Source organism: Euphorbia lathyris, chromosome 7 (genome assembly GCF_963576675.1).
Source record: "Euphorbia lathyris chromosome 7, ddEupLath1.1, whole genome shotgun sequence".
Classification (NCBI taxonomy): Eukaryota; Viridiplantae; Streptophyta; class Magnoliopsida; order Malpighiales; family Euphorbiaceae; genus Euphorbia; species Euphorbia lathyris.
This window is the reverse complement of record NC_088916.1, coordinates 51,898,690-51,910,260: the sequence shown is the minus strand read 5'-3', so window position 1 is coordinate 51,910,260 and position 11,571 is coordinate 51,898,690. Positions and strand designations below refer to the sequence as shown.

Below are 11,571 nucleotides of genomic sequence, written 5' to 3'. Positions count from 1 at the left end.
GGACAAACACTTTATCATTTCTAGAAGAATAGAAAGGAGAAGCTGAGTACTCGGTTATAGTACTCAGCGGTAGTTATAGGAGTGAGTAGAGGAATAGAGGAATGTAGTCTTGTATACTCAGCTTCTGTTGTAAAAGGTTTCGTGCTCTACCTTTAAAGAGCTCAGTAGAGGATTCAAAAAGCTCGGAACGAGTTCCGGGGACTGGACGTAGGCGGAGAGGTCGAACTAGGATATGTCTGCTGAGTAATATATTTCTACCTTTAAACTCCTTTTATATATTGCTTGCTATAAAACTGACTAAGTAACGAACTCACGCTGAGTTGAGTGCACTAAGAAGCTGAGTTCAGGAATAGACTAAAGTGCTATCTCCTGACTCAAGGAAAGAAGCTGACTTAGTCACCAGTTGACTAAGCTTGTGTCTTAAACCTACTTAGCGCCGCTGTGTAAACCTTTTCTCAAAGAAAAGAAGTCAACCTTAACGGACAAAATTTTAAATAGTTCCTATCCCCCCCATTGGAACTAACCTTGTCACGTTATACGGGACCAACAGTTCCTTCCTCTCAAGCCACCCTTTACAAGTTGTAAACACATCTTTCCCAATGATCGGCCAAAAATATTGGTAAAATCCAGGATTAAAACCATCAGGTCCTGGAGATTTATCCGGGTGCATCTGGAACATGGCCACTTTGAACTCCTCTAGAGTAAAAGGTCTCGTAAGCTGCGCATTATCCCCTCCATCCACCAGCTGATTTAGCACATTAACTGTATCCACATTATTCTCCCCTACCTGCTCATAGACTCTCTGAAAATAATCCTTCACATGTCCCTTTATCTCATCTTGCTCCTCTAATATCTTCCCTCAGCTGTCACAAGCGACAAAATTTGATTCTGTTTTCTCCTAGCTCTTACACAGGCATGGAAAAATTTTGTGTTTAAATCACCACCCACCAGCCAGTATTGTTTCGCTCTTTGCCTCCAGAAAATGTCTTCCTGTTCCAACACAGTGTTGAGCTGCTGCTGAATTTCCTTTACCCGATTAATCGCGTCTAGATCGCTGCTGTCCCTGATTCTCATTAGCTGACGTTTCAAAAATTCAATTTTCTTTGTGAACCGAAAACGGCAGCCCTTCCCAAACACCTCCATCTCCCTTGCGCAGGCTTCTAATCTCTCCTGTATGTTGTGATTTGCATTCTCCTCCATTGATTGCAAACCAGTGTAGCGAAGTCCGGTTCCTTCAGCCATAGTTGTTCGAATCTGAACCGCTTTTTTTTGACATTTTTTATTTATTTCTGATGTTGTCAATATAATTGGGTAGTGGTCAGAGTATGATGTGATCGTGTTATGCAATTCATGCCGCGGATACCAGTTAATCCATTCTGGGCTTGCAAACATTCTGTCCAGTTTCTCCTTTACCCATCTCTCTGATCCCCTGCTTCTTTCCCAATTATAGGGGCTGCCCCCTTGCCGTATCTCCACAAGCCCGCATTCATCCAGTGAGTTATTGAATCTTCGCATTAAAGATTCCGGGGTAATCGACTGTCTCTATTTCTCTTAGTAGTTTTTTTATGTTTCTGTTTTTTTTTTTGAGGGACTTTATGTTTCTGTTCTAATTGTTCATAATTGCTTTCAATTATTTCGGGCTTCTTGGGCCTAGATGTGGACATATGTATCCTTCCTACTATATCACAAATAATTAAAAAAACATTTGGTCCACAAAATAATAAACATATGGGCTTATTGGGCGTACATGTGGATTTATGTAAGAGTTTGTAAGAAATAAGTAAATAATGATTTATTTATTTTCACATAATTCAAATTCAAATTATTACTCGTAAATAAATTTTTTAAACTAAATTTTTACATAAATTTCCCTAAATAAAACGTATGAATTTTCTTCCAATATTCGGCACTATTGGATTGTTTAGAAAGGTTTAAGTTTTTCTATTTGAAACATTTTCATTTACTTTATTTATTTATTTTTGGTAAAAGAAAAGTTTAATTAAAGGTAGGTTCACTCATTCTCAAAGTCAAGACAAATGACAGATTTCATTAAGAATTTAAAATAGAAGTTATGAATAACCTATTAATAAATGCTAAATTTTGACGGAGTAACAAATGAAACCTCAAACCTGACAAGTCAAGATTCAACATTTGGTTCATTCGCTTTATTTAATAATCCTCATTATACCTCCGTTCAAAGGGAGAAAATTTGATGCCCCTAACTTTCTATCCCATTATCTATTTCACACTCAATTAGTGACATGCAACATATTTGTCTTACTTTAACTTTATTAATTTTGACTCTTACTTTTAACCTTTTTTTTTAAATAAACTTGAATTAAAGTAAAATAAGTATGTCAGATATCATAAATTGAGTGAAAAATAAGTAATTGAATAGAGAATTAAGGAAATCGGATTTTTTTCTCCATTCGAGTATTGCAGGGTTAGACTTTTGCTAGGGCAAAAGCTTCATGCTGAATGGAGACTTCTTCCAAATATACTGTCAAACAACCAATACCGATAGAATGTTTTCTCCATAAACATTTTACCAAGCCTATATGTAAGAGTATATATAGAACCTTGTTCTCGAAACGTACATTATGAGTCTGATTGTCATATCGTGTTTATAGGATTTCCTTTTTAATTAGTGACACATCTTGCCTCTGATAAGATTATGCGCCTTTTAGTACCATTAGACTTAAAGCCTGTTTACTAACTTATTTAAGTACTTAATTTAATACATGAAGTGCTTTATTTGATAACACTGTCTCAAAATTTCAGTTAGATCAAATTATTTAATTTTAAATTGAAAACTAATATTTTAAATTCATTATTTATTTTTAATATTCATCGAAGCTTTATAATACTTTCATTTATAATATTTTTTCATTAAAATTCAATACAGTCTTCAATGCCTATCAAGTAACTAGGTGGAGAGGATCCTATACCTAATATACGCATCTTAATACTATTCCGTACACCAACTTAAATTATTGGAGGAACAATTATTAATATATAGCAACACTTAGCTAGTTGATATACACTCCTCATTGTCCCCCTTACGATATGCTTGAATGGAGTTGGGTGGAGAATTTTAATGGAAGGAGAGATGGTGAAATAGATTGAAGTTACTCAAATAAAAATAATCAAATTTGCTTATATTGAAATGAAAAAAGTTAATCAAATTTGCTTATATTGAAATGAAAAAAATACTGGTGGTGAAGCTCTTAGCCTAGTGGTTGAGAGCTTACTTATGCCTTGGGAGGTCATGGGTTCGAATCACATCCGGGTTTGGTAGGGATTTTTCTTTCTTCTTTAATATAAGCGCATTGTGCGCAAATTTTAAAAAAAAAAATGAAAAAAATACTGTTTATATTTAGCTGTTGATTTTTTAAACTTGATGATAACTGCTAAAAGTTAATTACAGTAGTGTTCACATTGACCATTTCATTTGGTCACCAGGATCAATCGTGAACACTACTGAACACTAATGGAATTAATTGTTTTTTCTCTTCTCAATTATAATCAAACAGTTCTAAAAATACCTTTTAATTAACCTCCATTTAACATTTTAATTTTCTTCAACTTCTTCTCAAACAAAATTAGTTATTTAACTTTTCAGCCAAACATATCTTTAGAGATATCGAGTAGTGTTATTCTTTGCTCGGTCAGACATTAATATAGAAGTATATATTAGGACAGGAATAGCATTTCTTATTCTATTTTAATAAATGTGAAGTATTGAATAATTATAAAGCTGAAATAGAAGAATATAATTAATATTGAAGCTGAAGCAAGTATATGCCAATTGCCAACTGAATCAAACAGAGTTGTTAATGAGAGCTTCCCATGTAATAAAAGCTTCACATGTTATACACATCCTATGTTCTGACAGGTCAATTTCTAGTGGATTACAGAATGAAACTATGCCATGCCAGACATACATAGATTAGGTAAAACTCTCTTCTCTTTTCCATTTTTTTACCCTTTCATGGTCCCCAAATTTCACCGTAAAGAAAATACTGTTATTCATTTCTAACTTTGGGTTGGGATAGGAAGTTTTGTTTTTGTTCTTTGCTTTAATATAGTGGTAGATAGATGCATCACTACTCAATTTATCGTGAATGATAAAAAAAAAATACAAAAACATTTTGGACCACCCACTTGCATCACTAAATTTTAGTTCTGTATAGGACAATGTTTATATTTACCATCATACAATGCCAATCAAATCAATTATTTTCCTAGCTTCCTATGGTTGGTATTTGTTGGTTCCTGTGTTATCACTTAAATGGAGATCTCCCATCAAAATTAGACTTTTAGTTGTACATGATTTAGATATTTAGGTGTGATTTTTGAGGTTGCAGCAATTTCCATTTTTATTTTTATGAAATTGGGCAATCAATCACACTTCTTCCAATTGAAGCTTGTGACAAAAAATAACCTCATGTAGGACAGGATCACAAGTTTATTTCAGGCTGAATGTCTTAAAATAAATATATGTTATTTTATTATTATTATATAAATACTTACAAGAAGATCAAATTACACATTTAGCTTTTATATGTAGTATCCTATAGCTTTCTACAAAACTGAGACTCCAATCCAACTCCCCAAAAATCATGTAAAGGAAAATGGTATTGAAATTTATTGTGTGTACAAAAGGTACCTAAAACTGAATTCATATGGCATAATTTGGACAAACTGGGATTGAGACTCATTTTTACCTCTCTCAAGGCACTTAATTGCTTCTTTGCCTAATTCACTTGGTAGTTGAAGGCACATCCAGTCAAGTAATGACTCCATGTCCTTTGCAAAATCCAGCAAATACCAATCCAATAGCTTTGGGATTGCAAACTTTCTTGATGAAATTCCAACTGCTGCCTGCAAATACTCTCTTTTTGCTGTATCTAGTTCGTTTTCAACATTCGATGCAGTGTACACTCTCACCTTCATTTCACAAGGTCCGGTAATCAGAAACATAGCCAGTGGCAGAACCAGATATAAATACTCGGGTTAATGGATGAAGATATGTTAAAAATTACAGATTTGTGCGTGTGCGTGTGTGTGTGTTTGTGGGGGGACTAAGCATCAACATCGGATAATAATTCGTCATAGATTCCGTAACTGATCTCAAATCTGTCTACAGATTCTGAATTGATGAAATTATAGACGGAAACAATACATTTAGCAATGGAAATTCCCGTCGATAATTTTTTGTCCATGACCCGTCACTCCGCCCCTATAGGATATACATACAACAATTTGATTCTCATGACCAACTAGAGATAAATTTGTACGTTGCCAAGTACATCAGATTTATAAAGCCTAAGCACAAGTACATTATCAGGGAAACAAACAACAAGAGCTGTGTGATGTGTAAGAACATAGATCATAGAATGAATGTGGGGCTTAAGTAAATAGTAACCAGACATGGACATTAAGTGTAATTTGTAAACTTACAGCAGGTGAGGACCAGCTTCCACATGAAAGAGCAAATGTTACCAATGGTTCTGATAACTCCAATCCAAATTTGCTCCTTGCTGTCATTTCATCATTTTTTGCTCCCTTAGAAAAGGCCTAATGACATATACAGTAATAATTAAGCTGATACAGGTACCACTTGCTTTGCAGATTTGAAGTGAGAAGGCCAAAGGTCAATATTTGAAGTTGAAATGTCACCACTTACATATTTCAAATGATAAGGTAGTCTGAGGATGAAATGTTCAATAGTTATTGCATTTAATGAGTGCCCCCCAACATTTATTGTTGCCTAATATTAACAAATGGTAAAAAAACATAAGCTATAGATAACATAAAAGAAGATGGATGGGTGTTACAGTCTAATTTATTTGAAGGGCAAAGTCATAGATACAAGAAGTTATAGGCATGTATAGATTATACCTTCTGCATTAGTGCAACAATGATCTCAGGAGTTTCTGGTATTCCATGTTCTAGAAATGCCTGAACAAATATAAACAGTACATGTATGATTCTTTCTGTCAATATTTTATAAAGACACAGGGCAAAGAAAACAGTGCACAAAGAATCACATACATTCATCATGCAGGAATTGTAAATGTTTATCCAGAAAGCAAGCTTCTCTTGGTGGTTGAGATTCTGTAAGTTGACATATGCAAGTTTCCCCAGTAGAAGTCTGAGAATTCACAAAATAGATTGATGATAAAGTGAATTTCCATGGAAATTAAGTAAAATTTCTATCAAGATTTTAATGAAAGAAAGATTACTTCAGCCTGCGAAGTAGAAACAAAGAGCTTGATGTTCGATTAAGATTAATTGTGCCTGCTTCTATAACAAACAAATGCTTGTAAGGACCAATATCTCTCGTCCCAAATTCAGAACATATACCATAAGGATCTCGAAATTCAGTTTCTTCAACATTTTCTTGGGACATTAATGTTGATAAGAAAGGTAGATTCTCTACAGTACGCCTATTCTTCATAGAGCTCATCCTCAAGAAAATGCTTGACAAGCATTTTACAATGTCCTCAGAAATCTTGTTTGGGCTGTGCTCTCCTGTTAGCGTTACATCAGTACTACTAACATTTAATGTCTCTGCATTTTCCTGGTCTACTCCTTTACAATCTAGCTGCACATGTATGCATATATTGTTAAGTTAGCACTATAACTTGGGTTAAAAATAGGACATAATTACACTGTACTTGCCTGCAATTTCTGGGGATCTGAACACTTCTCGGCTGATTTACTTTCAATTGGATGTCTTTTCACTGCAGTCCTGCTTATTGGAGCTTTATGGGCTGAGGAATTCTTGCTGTTCTTCACTGAATATGCACACAACTGATTCTCTTTCCCTTGTCCATCCTCTGTAGATCAACAATATCTTAAAAGTGAAGCTATTTTTTTGTATAAGCAATGAAATGTCCAAGGTCAATCAATGCATCATGGATTATGTCAAACCAAGCACTTACCAGAAAGAGTTCGCATATGCCTGATTATTTCAGATGTGGTCTTATTTTCTTTTCGGGGATTCTTGCTGGGGAACAGGTCGTATAAATCTGCAAAGCTCTCCAAATTCCTTTTGGAACTTGACATGTATACAGCTTCTTGATACAAATCCTGCCTAAAATGCACAACCTGCTCTTCAAGTCGAACAACCTCTTCCTCCAAAACAGCTACTTCTGCCAGAAGCTCTAGCGTCTACAAAAACTAAAATCCAGAATCAAGATTTATGTTTATGCCGTATCATTTCCTCAGTCAAGGTAAAAGAATTAATAAATATTCATGTTGATTAACTGATGATGGGCCTTTTCCTCTGTTTCTCTCCTGAACTCTAATTTGGTTGTAGAGTCGATTTGATTCAACTAGGGATTTTCCTATTATAGCTAAAACTAACACAATACACAAATCATAATCTACGCTAGAAATGAAGGGAAAATGAATCAATTACAGCTGCAGGCAGATAAGGAGGCAGGCGAGGTAGAGCTCCTAAAGGTCTGTTGAAAGCTCTCTCCAAAGCTCTGTGAACATTCTCTTCGTACCTCAGCTTCTTCTTTAGGTTATTAACCTGAGCAATTGCAAATTTGACATCTCAATTAAGAAATGAGCTGATACCAAAATCGAAAGGAAAAAAAAAAATGAAAACAGAGATAGAGTAATTGTACATCTTGCTGCAGTGCTATTTTCTTTTCTCTACTCGACGCTTTTCGACTATTAGCCACTCTGGTGGCATTTCTCGGTTTGCTCTCCTGTACTTCGACCTTCTCCTTCATAGCCACATAGCAACTATAATTAGTAACAAGCTTAAACTGGCGAGTAAAAAGAAGAACCGGATCGGTTATCTACGATCACTGTGGATAATTAAACGATTATGGAGAAAGTTTGGTGACAGCTGGCGATCGATATTGCATAATTAGAAATCTAGATTACAAAATTATGAAAAACTCATTTCCTGTTTTGTATACAGCAGATTTATCTGAAAACCAATCTTATGCAATAAAACAAAACCTACTCGATCATGATTTCTATGAGATTTCGGCTTCGGAATCTCCCAAGTAGAAAAAATAAAATACAGCTTTTATTGCTTGGATACACTATCTATCTACAGTAGAAACTGTTTTCCAAAATAATATAATAAAAGATAAAACCTCCATTGAAATTTGAAAGTTCACACCGACAACGTTAAGAATTCATTTAAAATATGACTAGTTAGCTTACTTTTTCAGGCATTCCGGGACCTGTGACGGATTGCAGCCTTGTTTTGCCTCTTGTGTTCATCTTCTTGACATGTGATTCCTCTTCCTCTTCCTCTAAATCTGCAACTCGCATCGAAATCCAATTCAATTCAAAACAGGAAGAGACAAATTGGAGAAGAAGAAGACAATTCCGGTGATAAAATAGTATTGAAAAACAGAGCAGAGGAAGACGAAGATCATACCGTTAACAGGCGATTCATTCAGTCAAGTATGACAAAAAAGAAGATCAGTTAATCGCAGCAAATGCAATTTTTGATCAACAGGAAGTAATCCAGATTTAAAGGAGGTTAGAATGGAGTAATGTAGTGGTAACAGTATGTATATGTAGAGGGAACAGAAGAGAAGAGTGTGGAGGAGATAGGGAGAGAAAGTGATATTATGGGGTGGTGTGTATATTGTAGTTTAATGAATGTGAAGTTTGGAAGATTATATAAAGAGAGAGAGAAAGGGATATAGATGGATTGGCGGGTGGGTGGGTGATGAAAGCAGAGAAAAGGAAAAATGGGCATCTGGGCGCAATATGGCGCCGTACGCAACCTCTTCAAAACGCAGAAGCTCCGTGGCTTCTCTCTTTCTCACCGCTGCCTCATCATCATATAACGTGCGCCTTCCTCTTTTTACACTGAAAACAGTGAAATTTTTAAGGTTAACTTTTAAGAAACTGCAATTTCAACCGTTCTTAATAATAAATAAATAAATTAGTTTTTTTTAAGGGTAATTTAGCAGCTTTCAATCTCACACAACCACCTCTAATAAGATCTCAAATTTCACCTATTCTGTTAATAAAAAAAAAAAAAATTTGCTGATTAGACGTGAAGTTGTATAAATTTAAATTTAAAATTGTATTATTTTTGTTAAATTTCGTAACTTATCCTTTACTGAATATTTTACCTTCTCGTTATATATTTCTTTCATTTTTCTTATAATCATTACTACTACTAGTAATAAAAAAATTGGAAGAAAAAACCGATTTTGAAGATTTTAATTTTATTAATTTCGAATTTTTTTTAATTAATTTCCTTAATTAAATTTTTTAAAGTAAAAAACTCAATTAATTTATAAATAAAGGAACATTACAAAGAAGTTTTAAAAAGTAGGTTCTGAATGCCAAATTATAAGTGTAGCTAAGGGTTCGGGATTCACTCGCTAATGAATACACTTAGCTAATAAATGTTGACATGACTCAATAATAACCCTAAACTCAATAAAATCTTCAATTCGAGTCAGCATTGTCTGCAGTACCTCCTCTACATCTATCTCTATGATCATGTCAGACCATCCATGATCTTGCACCATCCTCAGTGCTTATTGCAGTCCTAGAACTTCTGTTGTCCGAGGAGTAAAAATACCTAGTTATAAATTCACATAAACGAAAACAAATGCTCTTAAATGGTACGTAACACATCAATTAGTCCTATTTTGCCCCGATCCACCCGACAAGCTGCATCAATATTTAATTTCACTATACCCATGGTTGGAGCTGTCCAGCGCACCCTATTCCGAGTTAAGGTAGCCATAGAACCCGAACAGACCCCCCGAGTGAATTGATTAAGAAAATCATTACACAAGCGTGCTGCAATCAACGAAACAACAAACGACCCCTCCCAATAACAGGAATTCCGCTGAGACCAAATTTCCCACAGACCCATACACAACAGATGACATTCCCTCAAGCTTCAGGATTGTAGAAATCCCTCAAACCAATCTATGAAGAAGTATGTGTTTGGTATGTGCTAATCAATCCCTAGCGCTTGCCAAAATGAATATGCGTATTCAAGGAATAAATGAATAACGTGCTCACGCTCTTCCTTACACAGTCTATATAAATTATCCGTACTGAACCCTTTCCCCATCAGTGCATCCTTTAGCAGTAGAAAATTGCAGCAAACCCACCAAATAAACATCTTAACATGTCGGGGGATAGGGTATGACCAAAACCGAGACTTTGGATGCCCCGTAACTATAGGAACAAACCGACAACAACTATCCCAAGCCACATGATACCCTGAACTTATAGAGTATGTTCACTGTTTGTCAAAATGCCAAATCAATTTGTCAGGAATCGTTACATCTCTTGTATGTAACTGCAAAATATGTTGTACATCACTCTCCGAGAAAATCGTTTGGATACGTGGAATTCCCAAACACATGAATCTGCATATCGTTACTCTGCTACCGATAATTCCTCTATCTCGGTCAAGGCTAAAACTTTGGCGAATCCCCAATCCAAGGTCCAAGCATTTATTTGTTGTCCATTCTCTATTCACCACTGTAGCCCTTTAATAAGCACTTCTCTCAAACTTTAGGGTACTCCTCCATACCATACTCCGATCATAACCTAATCGAGATGAGAAAAAATCTCCTCTAGAGAAATATTTAGCTTTGAGAATCCTACAAAATAAAGTATACGATCTAGTAACAAGGATCCATGTCTGTTTAGCGAGCATGACAGTATTGAAAGCTCATAATTGACGAAAACTAAGCCCATAATTAGCAAGCATGGCGGTAATGAATACACTTTTTTCTGTTGGATTCGAACCCCATCAAAAGGAATTCATCATCTTTTGGAGCTCATCACATAATGATATCGGTGACATAAAAGTGCTCATCCAAAAGGTGGGAATATTTTGAGCAACTAACTTCAAAAGAATGTCCTTCCTAGCCTGCAATATGATATCATTGTACCATCCAAAAAGCCTATGCCACAATCGGTTTTCATTATATGATAAGCTCCAAAAGATGATGACTTCCTTTTGGTGGAGTCAGCTTTTGGTCGGTTTTCATTACATAGCCATCTCTTCATCATCGGTAGAACTATCGTCAGTAGATTTAACTTTCAATACTATTAAGTTTTGTTTATTGTCTTTTGACTTCTCCATTACTTAAAAGTTTTTCATGGAGATCTCGTGAGTGAGTAGAGATCTGATGAGCTCGTCACACTTGTAGGTCGTCAAGATCTGAGCTTTCTCAATAGCCGTTTTCTTAGCTTGCCGACTCTTCAAAATGCTTCTAAGGATCTTCTTAACTTGCTCTTCTTCTGAGAATGCTTTTCCTAGCCTTTTAAGCTCATTGATGATGTTGGTGAATCTCGCATTCATATCAGAGATGCCTTCACCTTCATGCATCTCAAATAATTCATATAATCTCATGTTCTAGTTGATCTTGGACTCCTTCACTTTCGTGGTACCTTCATAGGTAACTTCTAGTTTGTTCCAGAACGCTTTAGCAGTCTCACAACCTGAGATTTTATTATACTCTGCATCATCTAGAGAATAATGAAGCATATTGATAGCTGAAGCATTTATTTATAACTTTTTGAGATCATCTTCTATCAATT

General features: G+C 35.3%; 1 protein-coding gene across 1 annotated transcript; it reads right to left on the bottom strand.

Moving 5' to 3' along the window:
• Positions 1–4,487: 4,487 nt before the first annotated feature.
• On the bottom strand, positions 4,488–8,791 carry LOC136200603 (uncharacterized). Its single transcript, XM_065990992.1, has 12 exons — positions 8,417–8,791; positions 8,197–8,294; positions 7,644–7,745; positions 7,430–7,546; positions 6,951–7,179; positions 6,684–6,845; positions 6,249–6,606; positions 6,058–6,157; positions 5,905–5,964; positions 5,690–5,773; positions 5,464–5,580; positions 4,488–4,950 (listed from the first exon to the last, which is right to left on the bottom strand). Exons 2-12 carry the CDS (start codon positions 8,254–8,256, stop codon positions 4,648–4,650), a joined length of 1,692 nt encoding a protein of 563 aa, XP_065847064.1. The 5' UTR covers positions 8,257–8,294; positions 8,417–8,791; the 3' UTR covers positions 4,488–4,647.
• Positions 8,792–11,571: the final 2,780 nt, after the last annotated feature.

Coding starts and splice junctions, on each gene's coding strand:
- LOC136200603 (XM_065990992.1), bottom strand. CDS start 8,256: ATGAACACAAGAGGCAAAACAAGGCTGCAATCCGTCACAGGTCCCGGA. Junction 7,180..7,429: donor CTCCTTATCTGCCTGCAGCT/GTAATTGATTCA, acceptor TAGTTTTTGTAG/ACGCTAGAGCTTCTGGCAGA. Junction 4,951..5,463: donor GAAGCTGGTCCTCACCTGCT/GTAAGTTTACAA, acceptor TGTGAAATGAAG/GTGAGAGTGTACACTGCATC.